This window comes from Hyaena hyaena, unplaced genomic scaffold, assembly GCF_003009895.1.
Source record: "Hyaena hyaena isolate Hyena2069 unplaced genomic scaffold, ASM300989v1 scaffold_647, whole genome shotgun sequence".
NCBI classification, from domain to species: domain Eukaryota; kingdom Metazoa; phylum Chordata; class Mammalia; order Carnivora; family Hyaenidae; genus Hyaena; species Hyaena hyaena.
The window spans coordinates 787,922-810,565 of NW_024081281.1; the positions used below are offsets into that span (position 1 = coordinate 787,922).

At 52.6% G+C, this 22,644-nt stretch overlaps 1 protein-coding gene across 1 annotated transcript in view; it reads right to left on the reverse strand.

The window, feature by feature from the left end:
* Window positions 1–19,626: 19,626 nt before the first annotated feature.
* ITIH5 (inter-alpha-trypsin inhibitor heavy chain 5) overlaps window positions 19,627–22,644 on the reverse strand; it is a 79,977-nt gene continuing 76,959 nt past the window's right edge. Inside the window, exons 13-14 of the mRNA XM_039216651.1 lie at window positions 21,099–21,476; window positions 19,627–20,494 (exon numbers count right to left, since the gene is read on the reverse strand). Coding sequence (XP_039072582.1) covers window positions 20,217–20,494; window positions 21,099–21,476 — 656 coding nt within the window. The 3' untranslated portion in view covers window positions 19,627–20,216. The remainder of the gene's footprint in view (window positions 20,495–21,098; window positions 21,477–22,644) is intronic.

A 22,644-nucleotide genomic window follows, 5' to 3' on the forward strand; every position in this document is an offset into this window, starting at 1 on the left:
AAAAGACAGGCTCCCCAAGGCTAAGTGACTCGACCAGACCCAAGGCATCAGGGCTCAGCAGCGCTCAACCTCCGGGTTCTCAGCCACTAGGCCATTCTATTTTGTATGGAAAATTCCATTTCAAAAGCACACATTTTAGCTTCCTTTAGCCTTTAGAATTTGTTGCCCCTTTTTGTTGTCAAGTCAAGAAGGCTGAATGGCAAAAAGGAAGGAAGTGAGGGAGGGAGAGAAGGAGGGGAGAACTGGGGAAGGAGAAGAACATGATCTTGTATCGTGCTCCAGGGAGTGGGTAACCAGAGACTCAGTAGACCCAGCTGTGAATTGCAAGCTGAAGATCTTTCTAGATGGAAGGGATTCTCTCAATGGCTTATTATCTTAGGTGGAGACTGAATATGAAGTAATTTCCGGCTTCCCATATGGACCTTATCAGTTGAAGATGCCTCCATTACAGAGAGACCCCAGTTTTGCCCTGAAATTTTATGACTGCCTTACCTAAATGAAAGAAGACCATGAATGTTTACAACTAGTCATGGATGGCGTCAGCATGTGAGAACAATGAAAAAGGCATATGGAGACCTGCAACTGGAATGATTTCTTGTTTTTGTTTCTCAGTAAACATAGGCGTGTCTTCCTCCAAAGCCACGTGTAAGACAGAGAAGCCAGCTTGCTGGAGAGGTTACAAGGGTCGTGTGGACACAGATGAACGTAGAGGGCATAATGCTAAGTGAAACAAGCCAGACACAGACAGACAAATATCGCATGATCTCATTTATATGTGAAACTTAAAAAAATGTGAAACTCAGAGTAACAAAGAGTCGAATGGTGGTAACCAGAGGCTGAGGGGTGGGGAAAAAGAGAAGATATTCATCAAGGCACGAACTTTCAGTTACCTGATGAACACGATCAGGGGATCCAAGACACACCACGGAGACCATAGCTGATTGTGCGCTGTGTATGTGAAGTCGGCTAAAAAAGTACATTTCAAGGTTTTCTCATTCCGCACACAGAGTAAGTCACTTGTGGGAAGAGATGAAGATGTCAGCTTGAGGGTGGTGATCATTTGACAATGTGCACATTTATCAGAACATCGCATTGGACACTTCAATAGATACGATTTTGTAAGAAGTAAATTGAAACATTGAATTGCAAAGAAGAGTTACATAGGTAAGGTTCTAACCCTACCACTCACCTCTCTGAGTCACAGGGACAGGAAGAAAAGTTCAAATAAAGGGATGTGGACCACTCATTCTAATGCAGCCTCAGTGGGAAATGTAGCCTAAAATACAAGTCGATTGGCATCACTGAAATTGAAAAGACAACATGTATTCAACCAAAATGTCACTTTAACCTTACCGCCTTTCCAGATGATATCCTGCTGGAGTTCTGGTACCGAGTAAAAGGTGGTTGTAGGGTCTGTTCTATTTATTGATTACCATTAACAGAGCATTCCAAAAGTTAGAGACTTAGAACAATAAGAATATCTATTTTGTTCCTGGATCTGCAGTTAAAGGGCGGCTTGCAGGGATAGCTTGTCTCTGCTCTGCTCTCTGTCCACTGGGGCAGTTCAAAGGCTGGGGCTGGAATCTTCTGAAAGCTCATTCACTCACATGTCTGGTGAGTCACACTGGAGACTGGCTAGTACCTGGCCTGGGCTTTTCTGCTGGAACATCTACATGGAGCTTCCTCACAACATGGCTACCACGTTCTAGTGGAGTCACGACATGGCTGCCAAGTTAAATGATGAGTCGCAATATGGCCGCCAGGTTCCAACTGTGAGTGTCCTGAGAGAGCCAGATGGAAGCCACGCCACTGCTTATGACCTAGCCTCAGAAGTCACGCAGCATCATGTCCTCTGCCATCTATTCATGGAGGCAGTGGCAAAGAGAGTCCCACCCGAATTCAAGGGAAGGGGAGGACCCTATCTCTTGATGGAGGAAGTGGCAACGCTCTGGAATAGTATGTGGGACTAGAAGTGTTACTGTGTCCACTTTTGGAAATTAAAATCTGCCTGGGAGTCCACTGTGTGGAAGTGCCCAGAGAGACACATGGAGGCAGAACATCCCCTGACGGTAGGTTGCCTTGTGACCATGACACGATGCCCTGCCACGCTCCTCTGCTCATCTTCGGTTTCTGGAAGGGCTGTCTTCTCAGGGAGGGCTCTGACCATTCCTCTGGCCTCTTCACTCATGCTGTCCTACTATCTTTCAAGGCTCCCATGCCCTCCCTGGCTTCTCTAGTTCACAATATTCCCTCCGTTCTCTGAACTTTTATTCCCTACCACTGACAGAGCCCTACATAGAATTCCTTCTATTATATTCTTTCTCGTGTGCATGTTTTGCCTCTCAACCAGTAGGAACCTCTTGGCATCTCTTCCACAGCCCTACACAGAGTGGGCATTCAATAAATGGACTGTGATTAGATTACCCATTCATTGCCTCACTATCAAGTTAGGTCTCCATGGGTTACATAGCCACACGGAAGAAAACTGCAACCCCGTGACCTACTGAAAAATGTGACATCTCACTTGAGTGCTGGTTTGCCCTTCAACGACAAGAAAATAAATGTCAGATGTGTCTTCCTGTTTTTCCATCTTCATGCCATCATGGCCCTGTACCTCTAGGGATGGGGAGACTGGGACGGGTTCATGACTGCTCAGATTTAAGCATAAAAAAGCACAGAGGCATGTAACTCTGGCGGTAGTAGGAAAGAAAGAAGCTGGGAAGGCTCAGAATTCATGGAATCTGGTGGGGCACTCCTCGATTCCTCCCTCTGTGCAGAGAAGATGGGGGGGAGGGGAGGAAGAAATGACTGTTTCAAGTTGCTCCAAAAACTGCGAGTGTGTGGGAACGAAGCCACTCTCGGGCCAAATTAATACTCGTTAGTTAGGAAAATAGAGGATGGTGAGCCATGGCACTGACCTGTTTAGAAGAAATGCAAAAGCCCTTCCAAGCAACCACCACCGCTCCCTCCGCTGTACCTAGTAATGCTTGTGCTTTTTCAGAGGCGCCGTCCATTGACTTACTGAGGTTCTGTTTTCCTGATTGAGTGAACGTCGTGTAGCTTTCCTAACCTGAAAAGCCCAGTGGGGAGAGAATTTGTGTTTGTTTTCCTCTGATCTCTTTGCTTAACGCCGCCGCTCTCAGCTGCCTTCGGTAAATGTTCCATGGAGGGCGGGTGGGCAGACCCTCCCTCCTGTGCCAAGGACTTGAAGAATGTGCCCTGATTAGAAATGAAAAACAGACCCCGAGATAGAGCAGTGGGCAGCCCTGGGCGAGAGAGAAGGAAGAAGGCTAAAGAGATGAGATGATTTATAGCCGTAAATGGGGTTAGAGAACTGGGGGGGAGGGGGGTCATGTCACGTATGCAAGAGTGGAGAATCCAGAATTTAGTTCTCTTTGATTTAGATTATAGTGTGCTGTTTTCGTGTCAAGGTTTGCTTTTCAAGTAGTGTTCGGTCTGGTTAACATTGCAGTTTCTCTCCTAAATCAGTGAAATGTTATCACGGAAGTCTGTTAGTTTCAGGAGCGATGCAAACTCGCACCTGGTATCCATTCCCTGGTAATAGCTTGCTTGCTTGCTTGCTTTATTTATTTATTTACTTATTTATTTATTTCTTAGTTGACACATCATGGCTACGATGGATAAAAGGTGGGGAAATTTTTATTTTAACAAGTTAGGCGTCCTTTTCAACCTCTCCGTATTTTTCAAACAGAAGTTGCAATTCAAGGAGAAGCCTCATTTTATTTCATTTTTTTGCACTTTTGAGGTTCAGCTCCTTAAGGACAGAGACCGTTTGTTGGGAGAAAACCACAGAGCATCAAACAACACCGGGCAACACAGAGAGCAGTGTGGATGCTGGGGGCAAGAACTCAAAAATACCGCGTAGGAAGAACAAGATGGAAGTTTGACATGATGGGACTTCTCCGTATGTAAAAACAAAATTCTGTGTTTTATTCAGAGGGAGGCTGAACCCCCCAGACCAGAGCTCTCTCTGTTTGCCGTGACTGTGTCTCTAGGTATGGCCCCTCCAGATTCGCAGTCCTTTGCTGTCCCGCAGGCCCTGCAGGCCAGGGGTGGGGGTGGGGCTCTCCTGCCGTTGCCATGGCGACCCGCACTGTTTCCACAACACAGCCTTGCCTCCCTCCGGGCAAGCCGCCTTGGACGGTCTGCCTGCATGATGCTAGTCAGCCTGGAAAGGGGTCAAGGGCCCTTTGGGAGGGACGTTCTGGTTTTTGTGTGAGCGCAAGTTTAACTCTGGCTGCAAACAGGCAAGGAAGTGAGCACAGGCTCAAGATCTAAAGGGGATGGTCCCCTGGGGAGGGCGTGGAGTTGCTCAAGGGGGTATTGCACGCACCCCTGCTCCCTTCCGTGGGGGTGCCCTGGGCCTGCAGGGTGTGCTGGATGGGCGAGTGGCAGGAGCCCTGTGTCCCTGAAACAGAGGCCGCTGTAGGGGGAGAAGGAGAGAGACAAGTGGTGGGGAGGAGGCAGAGCTAATGACCAGGGCACAAGCTAATGACTTTTGTGGCTTCCAGATTTCAGCCTTTCTACACAAAAGGCTGTGCCGGGAGCCCTCCGTCCCCAAGCCGACGCATCTCACGATTTGATTCCTCCCTCGCCCCAGTGGACAGAGTATCTGAATTTTTTCCCCGAGCCTTCCCAGCTGGTGAAGGATGAAATCATTACATGCTTCCTTTTCTTTTCTTCCCTATTAAATGGCAAGTTCACAGAGGACAGACGCCCTTCTTGCCTGTGCTCGTAACCCCTAACTAGCATGTTCTGTGTGTGCATAGTAAGAGCGTAGCAAATATCTGTTTAAATGGCATGAATCAAATATTGTAATGTTTTCAGGAGGGAACATCTACCAAGAAGCTACCAGACACAAGGCAACGGTGTAATTTCGGAATCCCTTAATCTCCCAGGAAATACTGGCAGCCATACAGATGATTTTTTCCCCCACAAGATCCCACTCTTCCCATAGAATATATAAGGCAATAATTTCATAAATCTGTAACAGTGTCGTCCATGCACTACATGGTGGTGAACACATTCTTTCACTGAAGCAATGCCGTCTTGATTCACATATACAACCAGCATCCTTAGAAACAAGTGCGTGTGTGTGTGTGTGTGTGTGTGTGTGTGTGTGTGTGTGTGTGAAAGCACATAATGCGGGATCTACTCTCAACAGATTTTCTAAGAGTAGAATGAAGCTTTGGGAACTATAGACACAACGGTGCACAGCAGAGCTCTGGGGCTTCCCTTACGGCCCTGAAACTTTATACCCATCCATCCACCCCAGCTCCCCTTTCCCCGTCCCTGCAACCCCCGCAGTCTGCGCTCTGCTTTCTTGAGTGGGACTATTTTAGACTCACCGTGTAAGTAGAATCCTGCTGTAGTTTTCGTTCTGTGACTGGCTTATTTTACTTGGTGTGACGTGTGAAGCATCCTCCACATCATTGGACATCACAGGATTCCTTGTCTTTCTGAAGGCTAAATAACACTGCACGGTACGTGTGTACCACGTTTCCTTTATCCAGGCTCCACGGATGGACTTGGCTGGCTCTCCTGTCTTGACTATTGGAAATAATCAACAGTGAACGAGGAGGGCAGTTGTCTCTCTGAGATCCTGGATTTAACTCCTTGGGATATACACCCAGAAGTGAGATTGTTGGACCACATGGTAGCTCTGTTTTTTTTTTTTTTTTTGTTTTGTTTTGTTTTGTTTTGTTTTTGCTGAGGGGGGTGAGGGGCAGAGAGCAAGAGGAGAGAGAATCCCAAGCAGGCTCCACACTGTCAGCGCAGAGCCCAATGCGGGGCTCAAAGTCACAAACCGCAAGATCATGATCTGAGCCGAAATCACGAGTCAGACACTTAACAGTCGGAGCCTCCCAGGCACCCTGGTCCTTCTATTTTTAGTTTTTTTGAGGGACCTCAGTCCTGTTTTCCACAAAGCCTGCACCATTTTGTGTCCTCACTACCAGAGACTGTATTTGCTTTTCATGTTAGTAGATTGGGTTCGTAGTTTGATTCTGATTATTTGCTTGATGAAATGCCCTGTATAAAGTGCCCAACGTACGGCAGGCGGTCAGTAAATGCTAGTTAGTGCCTGCCTTTCCTTTCCCTGCTGCTAAGGCCCTAGCATGTGCTCTAACATGGGCACGGATTACAGCCCCGGAGCCTCATGCTGGCTCTGACCTGCCACCTGCATAGGTGACTATCGGGGAATCATGTGAGCATCTTCCATCTGCTAAGAGGCAGCAGCGGCCATTTCTGCATAGGAATAAGATGCTATATTTAAAGCCCTTGCTGACTTCAGAAGAAAGGATTGCTCAAGACCTCAGGTCATTTCTCTACTGTTTTCAACACAAGTCAGGTGTGTCTGGTGCAGAGACTCACAGCAAATAACCAGGAAAGCACTTGAGGGAATGAGGAGACGAAGCCTGAACGAACTATCCGTGTCGTGATGACTCAGCGTTTGGCTGTCTGCTCCTTTGGACACACACCCAACTTTGGACCCTGAGTCCCGCCTCCCTTGTAAAGTCTTCAGAGGACTTTATTTCATGGCCAACGTTCCAGAAGTTGAACAAGAGAGCTTTGCACCCCACCCTCATTCTTCATTTCCCCCGGGGCAGGCTCCTCACAGCAGCTCGGTGCGGGAGACACATTCTTGGCAGCGGACTTCAACTTTGGTCTTTCTTGGCCTAAAAAAGTTCAAATTCTGCCATCCTGCTCTTCAGAGGGAGAGAGAAGCATGAGGGGAAGGGACCGGCGGGGACGTTCACGACTCCATGTGTGGTCCGAGGACAGCAGCTGGGGTCTCCCCTGGGGGCTTGTATGGTGCAGGCTCTCGGGTCCAACCTCTTCCTGCTCAAAAATCAGAATCTACCATTTTGCAAATTCTCCAGGCGATTCACAAGCACCTTCGCGCTTGGGAAGACTGGCTTGGAGGGAAGCCTGAGCGGCGGTGCTCAGACCTGTGAACGGGAATGTGTCCTTGACCAGGACAGAAACAGTTACTCGGTGTCAGCACTGAGGAAGAAGGTTCCAGAAGGATATAGAAAGAAGGGGGGTAGGTCTAAAGCAGACACTCCACTGTAGCAGCTTAATGGTCTGAGTAGGCGCGGCCGGGCAGGGGGGAGGCGCATGTGGCAGGAAGGCAGTGGTGGGCGGGAGAAAGAGAGAGATCAAATTATTGTCTTAGACATTTTAAAGTGATACATGTGCATGATGAAAAGTTTAAACACCACGGGAGAGCACAGCGTAAAAATGGACATTAGCAATGCCTTCCTGGGCAGACTCTGGGACCAAACAAACCAGAGCTTGAGCCCTGACCCTAGTGCTTGCCTGCTGTGCGATCTTGGGCAAATTACTAAGGTCCCCGTGCCTCAGTTTCCCCTGCTGTAAAATGGAGACAATAGCAGAGGCATTGATGTGTGTGTACCTCCCGTCAAACCATGCCTGCACTTAACTGTTATGTATTGGCTGTTAGGATTCTCACACTTTAATGTTTCACATTTAAAACTTTGATCCCTTTAGTATTTCAGCATAAGGAAAAAGGAATTAAGGAATTCATTCTTCATCCAAGTGGTTAGCTAGTTATCCAGACATCATTTACTGAGTAATGTCTTTTCGCACAGGTCTTAGGGGCTGAATTATGTCCCCACAACAGATAAGTTGATGTCCTAACTCTCAGTCTTTCAGAATTGGAGCTTATTCGGAAACAAGGTCATTGGAGATATAATTAGTTAAAGTTTATTTATTTGGTGGGGGGAGAGGCAGAGAGAGAGAGAGAGAGAGAGAGAGAGAGAATCCCAAGCAGGCTCCATGTTGTCAGCACAAAGCCTGATACAGGGCTCAAACTCACAAACCATGAGATCGTAACCTGAGCTGAAATCAAAAGTCAGATGCTTAACTGACTGAGCTGCCCAGGAGCCCCGAAGTTATAATTTTAGTTGAGATGAAGTCAGGCTGGAGCAGAGTGGACCCCTTAACCCACATGACTGGAGTCCTTATGAGATGACAAAGACAGGGACACAGAGGTAATGGGCGGCAGCGGACGGAAGCCGAGAGATGAAGGTGATGGGGACTTCCTTTCCTGGAAGTTTCAGGAAAGCCCCCTCCCTCAGGGGCTTCAGAAAGAGCAGAGCCCTCCCGCCTTGTTCATAGCCTTATGCTATGTGTTAGCGATATATTTTAATGATCTGTAAATCCAGGTCAGAAGAAAGATATATTCAACATTCTCCTTTTTTTCCAATTTGAGTTTTGGAGATAAAATTTGATATCTTGATACCAAAAGGGCCAAATCAGTAACTAGTATGGACCGTTGCAAAAATTCACCCACTTTTCGAGAGGCTGAGCGCCCGTCAGCTCCACTGCTCAGTCCAGGGCTCCCCGCACAGACCCTTTCCACTGTGACCTTGCAAATAAAGAAGTTAACATCTCGAGGCGCCTGGGTGGCTCAGTCGGTCAGGTGTCCGACTTCGGCTCAGGTCATGATCTCACGGTTAGTGGGTTTGAGCCCCACGTCGGGCTCTGTGCTGACAGCTCAGAGCCTGGAGCTTGTTTGAGATTCTGCGTCACCTTCTCTCTCTACCCCTCCCCCGCTCATGCTCTGTCTCTCTCTGTCTCAAAAATAAATGAAAACTGTAAAAAAATTTAATAAAAGACTAAAAAAAAAAAAAAGAATTTAACGTCTCCGCTGCCATGCCTCCTATTCATGGACGGACGTTGATGAAACCTAGTGGGATGCCACTGGTGAATAAACCCTACGGATGGCGCTGAGGACTGTATTAGTGCAAAATACCTCTTCCTTCCTTGGCTTAGGACCACATTAATTGCATTAAGGACTCTTGGTGGAGCTGGAGAAAGAGAACGCCAATGCCAGGTTCTATTTCACTTGAGTAAAGAAAATCAGATTAAAATAATGAGTGACACTCCAGGAACTCTGAGGTTTCCTGGGGGAGCTAATGAGTGTCCCTGGTCTTGGCATTAGAGCCCCTCTGTGGCACAAATAGGGATGCATTTCATAGCAGCCAAGCGTCAGGAAATATGCTTTTCATTATCACTTAAGATGTAACTTGTCAGAGGTATTAGTATCACTTGTATTTAATGAGAATTGATTTTCTGATTGCGTTACCCCGAAAGCTGAGGATAATGGAAACCCCGGTGCCTTCCTGAGCCCTTAGTCGCCACATATTTCTGTGCCTGCGCTGTCCCGGTTCGGCAGCCGCCAGCTATAGGATCCGCCCGCACGTGGCCCCAGGCGGAGGCTGGCTCACTAGCCTGGGAGTGATTTCTGATGAATGAGACTCCACAAAGCCGAACTGGCTCACTTTGCTTTCTGCAACGTGGGGGAGCCCCAGGGACGATTAATTAGGGGTTGAACTGTTCCCTGTGGTCACTGCAGAGATATTGTGCAGAAGCAAGGGCTGATGGGAGAAGCATCTGTGGGAGCAGTGCCCACCTCTGGCTCCCCCCCCCCCCCACCATTTCCTTTCTGAACAGGTCAAGTGTGTCCTGGAGAGGCAGGCGCGTTATATGCAGAAGCACAGCGAGAGGAGGAAAAGGTGCCGTGTTATGCAAATGTTTCCCCAGCTTAATTCATTCCTGTGTCGTAACCCCCTTCCTGGTTTTCATGCCACGCCCTAGTACTAACTTCGAGACAATTTATCTAACCGCCGCTTTTACCCTGACTCCGCAAACATCTGCTTATCTTGCAAGGAAAACCTAAAACCTCTGTGAACAGATTCGTCTTACTGGTTTGGAAATAAAACTTCTTTGTTGTACTTTTTAAAAAATTTAATATGTTTGACGTATACGACCGGGTAAATTTAAGGTGTGCGGCGTGTTGGTTTGATACATTTATATGTTGCAATATGATTGCCACTGTAGCCTTCAGACTGCTCTCTTGCCACAGGATTGTCTCGGGGTGGGAGTAATTAGACTTTACAGTCGGAGATGGATATTGCTGCCTGCTGATGGTGTTGCCTGTGAGCCATTTGTTCAAATGGATGTTTGAGAGGCGTTAAAGGCATAGTAACATTATCCAGGACCTTTGCTCTTTCCTTGACAGAATCAGAAGGGTTGAAAGAGAATGGGACAGGGGGGAGCCTTTTCCACGATGAGACCCCACATTGATTTTTATGTCTGCGTACAACCTAAGAGAACGGTGATGTGTGTCCCTGTATTTGGGGAAGTCACAGGAGCCATGCATAACGTGTGGGGACCGTGCTGGCAGAGGGAGGTCAGGGTAAGGTGGAGGAAAGGAGACAAAGAGCCAGGAGCCCCCACGATCAAAGTCCTGCTTCTCTCCGTTGCTGAAGGAACGGAGCTCTGGAAGGGAGAGCAGCCAGACCTGAAATCAGCCTCGCCTCAGTCTCTTGGCCCCTCCACGTTCCCTTCCCCACTCGGTGGGTACTCATTTTCTCCCATGTGTCAACACCGTGAGAGAAGCTGGAGCCACGGAGATAAAGGATCGCTGTCCCCGAGGCATTGCCAGTTGGATGGAGACAGAGGGGCATGTGGAGAGCCGGGCGGGGGCCGAGTGTCCACTAGGAAGTCACCGGACTCAGACGCTGGGAGACAGGCAGCAACAAAGGGGAGAGAGTGGTGCCTGGGGTATCATCCTGATGGGGTGCTCTAATATGGGAAGTCGATAGTAACCACAATCAAATCGACACATCCTGGAAAATAGTACACAGCACCCTAGCTGCTGAGGGGCCCTGACTCTCTGGGCAAAGGGTGCATATTGTTCCCCTAATTCATGGTTTTGTTGACTGTAGAAGGGCAATACCGGCGGTCAACACCAGGTGGCGCCAGTTATTAACGTTCCAAAACCCGGAAGTGGAGATGTCTCGATAAAATGTTGAGAGCTCAGCTCCAGGAACAGTTCTGCTGAATGGCCGGATGATCCCCTCGGGCGTCCCCAGGGTGGGTATTAGCCAGTGGCTCCCACGGGGCTCATTCTGTCCCCCGAGGTGACCTTTCCAAGCCAAGGAGTGGACTGGGCAGTGTGTCCTGAACTTGCCGACCATGGTGTGCGTGAAGGTGGCCACCAGCCTTATTCTGCTCATTCTAGGCTGGACCCCAGTAAGAATCTGGGTGACGTCTCTGGCCATTCTGTGGGCTGATAGTCAAGAGAGTGGTGAGGTTTGGAACCAGAGGGAGGATTGGATCTGGCCAATTCTTGGCTACTCAAGCACGGATTATAGGGATTCAACCAGTCACTCGTATTTGAGCCATTTCCCTAATCCTCCAGGGGAACCGAAGCCAGCGTTTCACTCATCTTGAAGCAGTTTTGGCAAAACACATATTAGGGTAGAACATGAAAATGAAACCTTGGTAGAGTTCCCTCGAGCCTGGGAAATTTTCATGGATTTCGAGACCTCTCTGTGCTTCCATAACCATAACTGGGAATTGTCTCCACTTGATTTCAATTCACTGCCCCCATATACCCCTGCCTCATTTGCTGTAAAATTGTGAGCTACCTGCTCACTGTGCATCTTCCTTCACTTTGCCTGATGACAGGAAGAAGCAAGAGGGGGTTAGGTGCCCAGTTAGAGGCTGTCACAGGGTCAATGACGAAGACCCCAAGACTGACTCTACTGCGCTGTCCCACAGTGATGTCACTCTTCCACCCTCGCTCCAGAAGGTTGTGTTGCGCTACATCCCAGCCCCTCAGTGAAGGAAGCCGGTCTTCATGATGCTCACTGTGCCTTTCTTTGTCATCGCAAGTGGGTCCCAGTGTTTCTGAGAACAAGATGGTGGAGCACAGCCAGGCACGTGGTCAGTACAGGACACTGGTGTCTGAGCCCCCTCCATTCAGGATGGACAGAACCATGTCTCCTTGGCAGAGGAAGTTGTCTCAAGGATTGGGATTTCCCTCAAGGAACCCGTACAGCAATAAAGCGCTATGTCCTTTAAGTGGAGAGACCACTGAATGTGTTCAGAGAGTGCAGTGCATGAGGTCCACACCAGAGGTTTGCTTTGTTTGTTTTCAGAGGATCCTCCTGGAGGCATAGATCTATCCCGGTCTTCTGTGAACAGCCTGCAAACTCTGGCAACTTGAATGAGTCCTGATGCTTCCTGGTTCCAAAGGAAGGAGGCATAATGGCAAGTGTAAACGAACACGATTGGCAGGCATCACTGGCACGGTTCAGTCAATGGACAGGAAACAGAAAATCATGTCTCGATTTCCTCCCCAGGTGCATCACTTATAAGAAGCAGAATGACCTTTAGCTACTTAGAGCATTCGGATATTTTTGGTTTCTTCCAATCGCGGTGGGTCTTCACCATACACACCATCCCTTCAATATTAATTTCTCCTCAAGCAATATTAATCCTAAAGATCGCTCCCACATTCTTTCCTTCCATTTCCTTAGCCGCTAGAATCTTCCTTCACTGGAGTCACATCAGATGACCGGCAACAAGTGGTTGCAATGGCTGCAGGTGAACTGGGTATAGGGAGGGGAGACCTGGTGACACGCCGGTAAGAAACCATAAATGCGCTCTGTCCTCACTTCCCCTTCCTTCTGAGACCTTACGATAGACACGTGCTTTACCATCGTTCACAGTCCACCGTCAGGATTTTATTAAAAATCACTCCCATCAGTAATAATAATGATTCCTATAAATTACACACCTTATTTTCTTTTGGAGGCCACATGTTTTTGGGTGGGGGGCAACCTGATCACAAGGAAGACAAATAGTAGTGACCATCTTGAATGCAGACAGGAAGCGGGCAGTGTACCAGTCACGCATCGGGAGAGGATCAGGTTCAGGTTAGTCTGTGCAACTTTAGACGTGATCCTGAAGCTGAGTCCATACGCATTAAGCCAGGCATCTGGGTGCAGAAAGGGTGCAGGTATGTGTATAACATTCATTACAAAAGATACAGACACTCACATACAAATTCACTTATAAGGTTTATCCTTATTGTAGAAGCTTTGGATACCTCTACGTTAAAAAGGAGGGGCGCCTGAGTGGCTCAGTCGGTTAAGCATCAGACTTCAGCTCAGGTCATGATCTCACAGTTTGTGCATTTGAGCCCGGCATCGGGCTCGCTGCTGTCAGGGCAGAGCCTGCTTCGGATCGTCTGTCTCCCTCTCTGTCTCTCTCTGCCCCTCACCTGCTTGTGCTCTCTCTCTCTTTGTGCTGACAGCTCAGAGCCCAATGCGGGGCTCGAATCCATGGACAGTGAGATCATGACCTGAGCCGAAGTTGGACGCTTAACCGACTGAGCCACCCAGGTGCCCCTCCACCTCTCGGGTTTTATGCAAATGCTGCTATAAACTTCAGTGTGCAAATATCTCTTCAAAACCCTGGGGTTTTAAATGTTTCCTTATTTCTTTTGAGGGAGAAAGTGAGTGCAAGCAGGGAGGGGCAGAGAGAGAGAGGGAGAGAGAGAATCCCAAGCAGGCTCTTCTCTGCGAGATGAGAGCCCACTGTGGGGCTCGATCCCACCAACCACAAGAGCATGACCTGAGCCAAAATCAAGAGTCGGATGGATGCCTAACCGCCTGAGCCACCCAGGCGCCCCTCAAAACCCTGTTCTGACCATTTTTTTTAATACCTGAGTTTACTCTCTTAGCAAATTTCAATCGCACAATACAGTGTTATCAACTGTAGTTACTATGTTGCACATCAGACCCTCCGACCTGATTCATCTTATAACCAGAAGCTGGTGTCCTTTGGCAAGAACATGTCCCCATTTCTCTCCCGCCCCCGCCCCAGCCTCTGGCACCAACGTTTCTGCTCTGTTATGAGTTCGACTTTTTTGTCTTTTGTTTTTGCTTATTTATTTTTATTTTTTTAGATTCCACGTATAAGTGATACTATGCAGTATTTGTCTTTTTCTGTCTGGCTTTTTTGACTTAGTAGAACTACGCCCTTCAGATCCAACCACGTTGTTGCAAAATGTTTCTCAAAGCTGAGCAATGTTCCATTTTCTGCATCCACTTTTCTACTGAAGACACTTCGGTTCTTTCCGTACCTTGGCTGTTGTGAAAAATATGAAGGCGGAGAGCAGATGACTCCTAGGGATCACAGTTTCATTTCCTTCTGACATTACCCAGAAGTGGTGCTGCCCGACCACATGGCAGATCTCTCGTTGACCCTTTATTTCAGGTAAAATTCAGTGGCGTTAAGCGCATTCACGTTGGCGTGTGTGGATGTCGAGGACTTTGGGCTTAAGCACATGAACTCGGACTCACCCCAATCTCAGGGCTAGAAAGGGTACGGGGTGGGGGGGTGTTGTGACGCTCCCTAAGGGAAGAACTTCTCACCTCTTGTTTGGGAGGGTGGAGCTGGAGGGGTCCCCACCCCACCCCCACCTCTGCTCACTCACTGTCTGGTCCAAGAGGGGCCTTCCCCCCCGCCCACCCCCTCCCTCCTCCTCCCGCCCCTGCCCAGGCCCCAGGGCAGCGCCCCCCTCAGTCTGTGCACTGCCCCTGCAGACCCCTTATGCACCAGCCCTGTAGTCGAATGGCCCACCTGCCTCTCTGGAAGAGGGGAGAGCCCCTCCCTGGGCTGGCTTTGCAGCGTCTCCCTGCACCCCTCGCAGGCGCCCTGCACTCTCCGTGAGGTGCTAGAGTTTCCAGGGGGTGTGGGGAAAGTGCCTTCGGGTTTATCAGAGTTCATCTGACTGTCTAACAGCAGGCGCCAGGCTGCCAGCATCAGTGCGACTCGAATTTCAACCCATTTTCTCTGCCTAACACCTCGCGCCCCCCCCCTCCCCACATAATAAGCCGCAAGGGCAGCCCAGGACCTCCCGCACGGGGACACAGGCTTCACCGAGCCTGCCCGGCGGCTCCCCCCTTCCCGCCAGCACACTGGGCTGTAACCCTAGCAGGCCAGGGACAGGGGCGCCCGGGCCGCCGGGGCACTGTGTGCGCGTCAGCGGGTTGCCCACCTCCCTGGGAGATCTGGGAGCGGCCGTGGAGAAAAGCAATTGAAGAAGAGAGGGAGACACACCCCGAGCAGGGCCAGGTATTGTACCTAGATTTAGGCTCTGCTCCCTGAAAGGGAGGTGGGGGCATCTGAGGACCTGGACCAGATGGATTCGGCCTAAATCTCAGCACAGGGCCCTTAGCTTTGCCCGTGGTTTGGCGGCCACTTGGGTATGGTAGCAAAAGTTCTGCGTCGAACAGCTTTTAGTAAGAGAGTCACCTGCGGTTAGCTCTTTTATTTGAGACGGAGAGACAGGTTCCATATTTTAGCTTTTGTATTTTATCGGGTGCTCACAAGTGTCCACGACTCAAACGACAGTAAACACCAGGGTGTTATAACCTGGGAGGTCATCCTATAGGTGCTATGCTGTGCCTGTGTTTTAATTTCCTATGCGTTAGCTTTCTAGGTTAATGCGTGTAGCTCCACCTCATTTCTTTTTTAAAACGTTTTTAAAATGTTTATTTATTTTTGAGAGACAGAGATGAGTGGGGAAGGGGCAGAGAGAAAGAGGGACACACAGAATCTGAAGCAGGCTCCAGGCTCCGAGCTGTCAGCACAGAGCCCGACGCGGGGCTCGAACTCACGAACCGCGAGATCATGACCTGAGCCGAAGCCGGTCGCGTAACCGACCGAGCCCCCCAGGAGCCCCGCACCCCATTTCAATAGCCATAAGCCGTGGTGTTCATGTTCCCACAATGGACGCCATCACCTTGTGACGGCCATTTAGGCTATTTCTTGGTGTCTCTGTGCTTGCTTCTCATGTTAAAAACTTTTTTACTTTTAGAAAGCGGCAGGGACCCTCTGCACACGTGACTTCACGACTCCGTGGGAGCTTCTGAGACAAATTCATGAGAACCCGAAATAAAAACATGCTGTGATGATGATGGTGAAGATGAGCGCCCTTCTTCCTGCCCCCCCTCCCCCTCCCGCAGAGGCGATGGTGCCTAACGTCCCTTGCAGGTCTCAGGTGTGGGTGACAGGAGGGGCAGGAAGCAGGGGACACGGGGAGGGGGGCTGCATGGGGAAAGGAAGGCAGGCGCGTGTCAGTAGAACCCAGCAGAACTGCGGAAATCTGCCACCGGCTCTGGACCGGGCCGGCCGTCACCCCACGGCTTCACTGACAGGATGTGCCCTGAGGGGGTGTCGCAGGAGACCTCCGGCCACGTTACCTTACCTTTGGGCTGGGGATTCTCTGCAGCCCCTTCCGTGCGGTCCTTGCCCGCAGCCCCAGAGCTAAGGGTCGCTCCTCCCTCCCTCCCTGGCCAGGCGCAGCTCTGCTCGGGCTCCCTTGTCCCCTCTGCCGAAACGAGGACACGTCCCGCCGCACCGCCGTGGCTGTCCGACCGTGGAAGAGGGACGTTCCAGGAGCTCCCGCCTCCCCAGCCCCAGGCCCTGCCAGGTGCGCGTGGCTCATTAATCATGTCCACGGCTGCATTCTCTGGGCCTCTCCGAGGATGGGCGACATTTAAAAGCCACCGAGTGTGCACGCGAGTTCTGTCTCCGTCTCTGGATATTTCATGGCTGTGGGCTGGCCCCCCTTCCCCCGCTGCCCTCCACACCCGAGCTCCCCTACATGTGTCTCTGCGTCCTTCAAGTCAACAATGATGAGCTTCAGAAAGCTGCTTCCCAAGTTGTTCCGAAGGAGAAGGGAGAAACGTGTGCTCGGAGCAATCTTGCGACCTCCGGCTCAGTATGTCACCTGCCCGCTTGGCACCTGGGCTGGTAAGAAAGCAGCCCAACATTCACACCGTGCACATCTGCCTTCAGAGGGAAACGGTCAGGCTGAAGCCACTGCACTGGGGGTGCTCCGCACCAGCCTTTCTTCTTCTCTCCTGGACACTCGGCTGAGCCACACAGGCGGGTGCGGGATGCAGGGGCCAGCGATCCACCAGAGTCACAGGGAAGCCACCTTCGCATTGTCCAGGGCATCCCAGTGACACCAGACAAGCAAAGGCACTGTGGCCAGATCAGCCGATGCTCAAAGAGCGGCTCTGTAACGAGGGTGAGACATCCAACGTCTCTGGAAGTTTAGTTCCTCTACGCAACTTATTTTCCTTTCTTTGTTTTGTTAAATGTTTTACTTATTTTTGAGAGAGAGAGAGAGAGAGAGAGAGAGAGAGCATGAGTTGGGGAAGGGGCAGACAGAGAGGGAGACACAGATTCCAAAACAGGCTTCAGGCTCCGAGCTGTCAGCACAGAGCCCGACGCGGGGCTCCAACCCACGAACTCTGAGATCATGACCTGAGCCGAAGTCGGACGCTTAACCGACTGAGCCCCCCAGGTGCCCAGAACTTACATATTCTGAATAAAAACACTAAAGAGGGGCACCTTGGGGGGCTCAGTCGGTTGAGCGTCCGACTTCGGCTCAGGTCATGATCTCACAGTCTGTGGGTTCGAGCCCCACGTCGGGCTCTGTGCTGACAACTCGGAGCCTGGAGCCTGTTTCGGATTCTGTGTCTCCCTCTCTCTCTGCCCCATTCCCCGCTTGTGCTCTCTCTCTCTAAAAAATAAAAACATTAAAAAATACATACACTGGTTAATGAGCGAATCTGTGAGCATGTTTGTTTTGAAGCATTTTGCCTCCTGGGAAAGTCACAGGGACATTTAACATTATGGGCCGTCAGTTATACACCCAGTTTTCTATAATGTTTTCATCGCAAGCCCTCAGAGTGCTCAGCTTCACACTTTCCAGGTAGGCAGATGATGAGGTTAAAAAAAAAATCAAGAGTTGGGGCGCCTGGGTGTCTTAGTCGGTTAAGCGTCCGACTTTCGCTTAGGTCATGATCTCGCGGTTCGTGGGTTCGAGCCCCGCATCGGGCTCTGTGCTGACTGCCAGCTCAGAGCCTGGAGCCTTTTTCAGAGTCTGTGTCTCCCTCTCTCTCTGATCCTCCCCTGCTCATGCTCTCTCTCTCTCTCCTAGAAAAAAAAAAAAAAAATCAAGAGTCGCCGCCAGGTTGCATAGGAGAACTTTTAGTTTCTAGAATATTCCTGGGCTCCAGCCTTCTTCCAAGGCGAACACACTTCACTTCTGAGCTGAGCCTCCAGACTTCGCCCGGCTTGCACCTCCCCCTAGGAAAGTCTGCGTTTTTGTCTGGCCCGTGTGCACTCTCGGGCGAGGAGCTGGCTCCCGGCAGCTGGTGGGACTGGGCCACAGCCTCGCGAGGCCGAGGCACACGCGCACCTCTCACACATCCGTTCCCACTCACGTATCGGGACTGGCGTCTTCCCTGCATTTCAAATAAAACTATTTTTAAAAAGCACATGAAAACGTGTTTGTAATGAATTTTATGCTGATGGTGTGACTTACTGGACTATCAGGGAACTCAGCGTGAGATCTTCATCTTACATAACCAGAAATTCCCAGCGAGTGGTCAGGACACTGGGCCTTTTCCTGCACAAACACAGCTGTTGTTTTGAGAAAATATGATTAACGGAGAATTTTCAGGAAGAATGCTGTGTCCATAAAAATGAATTTTGCCCGCGTGGCTCAGTCGGTTGAGCGTCCAACTTCCACTCAGGTCGTGATCTCGCAGTTCGTGGGTTCAAGCCCCACGTCGGGCTCTGTGCTGACAGCTCGGAGTCTGGAGGCTGTTTCGGATTTTGTGTCTCCCTCTCTCTCTGCCCCTCCATCTCTGTCCCCCCACTTGTGGGCTCTCTCTTTCAAATATAAACATTAAATTTTTTTTAACTAATTTTAAATTGGCCTCCTGTGAGATGCATCCAAAACGCGCACACACACACACCTTTATTTGCGACAATCAAATGAAATGTGCCCTGCACGAGTCTCCCACGCGGCCTGGCCCGATGGGAACGTGGGGGCATCGTGTGCTGGTCCCGGGCTCCTGGTGGGAGGGGGGGGACCACAGCCCTTTCCTCAGCTCTGCTCTCTCCCTAGCTGCTAGGCGCTGGAGACACCCCGTCGGAAGAAGCTGCCCGCGGGGCTGCACAAAGGTTTTCACTGAATTCAGTCTCACGTTAGAACATTCCAGCTCTCTGGCCCAGATCTTCCTTTCTCGGCCGTTGGGCCCAAGTGCCGCCTGCGCGCATGTGCGTCCTGAATGTGCTCATCGCCCGGGGAGGACCAGGCTCTGCTCCGCGGTGGCCCTGGGCAGGCCCAACGGAGCGAGAAGCAGGAGCTGGCGAGGGGGGCGGGGATGGGCCCCCCCAGGCCGCCCCTAGCCTGGCTTCCCCCCTCGTCGGGCTTCATGGAGGGGGTCCATGTACTGATTGCTGAGCCCCCCCCACCGATGTAACCTTTCCCTCATGGGGTCAGATTGTTCCTCTGAGTTCCGGACCCCAAGTGCCCGCCTCGTGCTGTCGCCTGGCTCTGCCTACTCGACCCGAGGGACAGCTGCTCAGATCTGAGAGCAGGTCTGCGGCCTTGATGGGGAGAGTGTGCGGGGGCTTCCTAGGGCAGGCGGATGCCACCCGGTGCCGGCCCTCCCTCCCATCCCAGCTCTGGGGGTCCTTATGGAGACCCTCCCCCAGGACCCAGAGCAGACGAGGCTGGAATTATGACACAGGTGGTGGGGACCACGTCTCCGGCACCGAGATGGGCCCGGAAAACTGGCCGCGGACGGCTGTGCTCTTTACTAGCTTCGCTGGAATAACCAGGACATCCATCCGCACAGACGAGCAGGGGACACAGCCCGTGGGAGGAATATGGCCTCTGCGATGCACGTGTTCGATTTTCAACCATTTTTTTTTTTAATGAAAACTCATTTCCAAAGGCAAGAAAGACATCACAGCAGAAGGAAGCCCTCTCCTAAGAAAAGCCTGAATTGTCTACAACGACCAGACCTACGAGCTAAGCGCATGACTGGGTCCTGGCCCCGCGAGAGGGCCCCCGGGGGCAGAGGGTGGCCACCCGGTGGGGGCCTGGGGCCGGGGAGACGCCCAAGCGTTGGCGAAGGGCGCACAGCAGAGTGCCCAGCGCGGCCCTTCCCACAGGGGAAGCAGCGCCGTGGCCGCGTTCCTTCCCCAGCGACCTCACGACAGGCCGCGAGAGGGACAAGCCGGCCGGCCCAGCGCACGCACCGCAGGCTGAGGGACGAGGCGCAGACTTCCGCGTCGCAGGGGGGCCTTAGTCCTCGGTTACCGTCTCTATCGCGGAGGGGGAGGGCAGGACGCAGAGGGACATGCTGCCATCGCTGCAGCGCCCTGACCCCACCCTTCACTCAGGCTGACCCGGGGCCTACCCGGCAGCAGGGGTGGGTCCCGGGGAGCCGTCAACTGTCAGGAGGCCAGGCGCGTCCCCGCACACACGCCTCCGCTCAGGCTGCGGCGTCAGAGCCCCCGGACGGCCCCGGGCCGAACGCGGTCGCCGTGTCAAACGGATGGGTGGCCAGGTAGTCCTGGTACCGGCCGTCGATGAGCTCGGCCGCGCTGTTGCGGGCCAGCCAGCAGCGCACCTGCTCCTCCCCGTTGTAGATGCTCCTCTGTTTCCAGACCACGGGGACCCGGTGTCCTCTCACCTGCAGGACGTGCACGGGCCCCTCGCCGAGCCCGGAGGGCTCCTGGGTGAGCGTGGCATCCTGGTTCAGGAACTGGCCTGCGGGCACACGAGAAACATTGGGTGGGGGTCAAGTGCAGGCCACACTGGGCTGAGGAATCTCGGTCCCGACGAGCCCCACCGAGACCCCCCCCGCGCTCAGGGGCGACCCGAGGCCGGGGGACACGTGCTCTCCGAGGCTGACCGCACTCCGAGGCTGCACCTTCCCAGGAGACGCACACCTTCTGTTGCCTGCCACAGAGTGCATGCTGCCAGAGGGCTGCGGGCCAAGTGAGGGCACGGCCGAGGCCAAAGGAAGACCGGCCGGCGCCCTTGGCAGTCAGGCAGGACCCGGCCCATCCGGCTCAAGTGCCAGGAAACCCCGCCTTCCCACCAGGCCCTGGCGGCACTCGTGGGCAAGGGCCCCGGGAGGTGGGGGGGGGGGGCCTCTGCGCCTGGAAACCAGAGACGGTGCGGCTGCTCGGGGCCGGATGGGGGCCCACGCCCGTGCTGGGCCGCGGACTGCCCTCGGCTTGCAGCTTCCGGAGTCAGAAGCCAGACCCCGAGAGGGTGATTCCCCACGCCTGTGCCCCAACGCTGGCGGCAGAAGCCTCACTCCGGGAACCCGACCGCCACGCTCCGACCCGGCGCAAGCGGCGCCCACCTAACAGCCCGTGGCAGCTCCCAGATAGGCCTTCGCTGTTGGCGATGTAGAAGCCAAGGTGGTCCCGCTGGTAGGCGGCCGGCCTCTTGTACAGGTGAATGAGGACGACGAAGGCGACGGTGCCCTGGATGGTGACGGTGACGTTGGCGTTGGCGGACACAGACACCTGCAGCCCGCGGCTCCCCGCCTCCGCGCTCTGGTTGCAGGGGAGGACCAGCCTGTCCCCGCCGTCCAGGATGACTCTGCGCGGCGTGATCTCCAGGTATGACCGCTCCGGCTTGTTGGCCAGGATGGTGATGGTGCGGAAGTAGGTGCGCTGCTTCTTGTGGCCGCCGGGGGGCGCCGGCGCCCCGATCAGCTCTCCGTTCACGGTCACGCCTCAGAGGCAGCGGGGAGAGAGGCCAAGGTCAGCAGGCCAGCCACCTGCCAGCCCACTTCCACGCTAACATCTGACCATCTGACGGGACCTCCTCCCTCCGCTGGCCTTGACTTTGAATCTCCGGACCCATGAAGCCTGACTCGTGGGTACGCAGGGGCCACCCAGTCCTACTGAGCAAATGAGCCAGTGGGTGAGTGCGTGAGTGCATGAAGGCACGCCTACGTACCCACCTTTCCTGTATCTTGGGGCGGGGGAGGTAAGGGGGTGCAGGTCAGGGTACCACAGAAGGAGGTGCATGCGTCTGTTTGCTTTCGTTACTGGGTCTGGTTGTAGTGACAAAAGTCCTGCACAGCCCTGACGTCCACTTCCTGTCTGCTAATTTCCGCCGATCCTGATGTGGCCGTGGGCAGTGTGCGAGAATGCGAGGGTGGACGTCTTTTCTAGTCCGAAAACTCAAGTTCCGCCCCTCCTAGGTGTGGATGCCTGGACATGTCACTTTAAAAAACTGAGCCTCTATCACCACATCTACAAAATGGGCACACGACACTGAGCAGAACCATTGTGAGGATCGCAGGAGGTCACACGTGTGTAAGATGTCGGCTGCCGTCACACTAAACTCCCTTGCTCTTTTCCTTCTTCATCACTAACACCACGGCGGCTTTTCTAGACCTGAGCAGGGCCGTGAGCCAGCCCCTAAGGCTCCGTGCTGCCCCACTGGGCCGCTGGCGGGAGAAAGTTCCAGGTGTAGTGGCCTGGCCTGAATTACATGGTGCCTGGGGAATGTGTAATTGGAAAGACTCAAAGACGTCTATCTAATGAACTCTTGTCTTGCTCTGCTCTGGGGATAACCTTCCTCTAAAGCTTGACCAGCGGCTCCGCAGACATTCCAGGAGGAAAGTGCCTTTCCTGGGACAAGGGGGTGGGGGGGGAAATACCAGCCTCAAGGCTGCAGGCATCGCCTTCTGGCGGTTTCCCACCATGGACGGCACGCTGAACACAGAGACGCCAGGAAGGTGGGTGGGCGCCTCCTAGGAAGGAGAGCACCCCGGGGAGGGCACAGTCAGGGAGGAAGGGGGGCACCCCGGGGAGGGGACAGTCAGGGAGGAAGGGGGGCACCCCGGGGAGGGCACAGTCAGGGAGGAAGGGGGCACCGCGGGGAGGGCACAG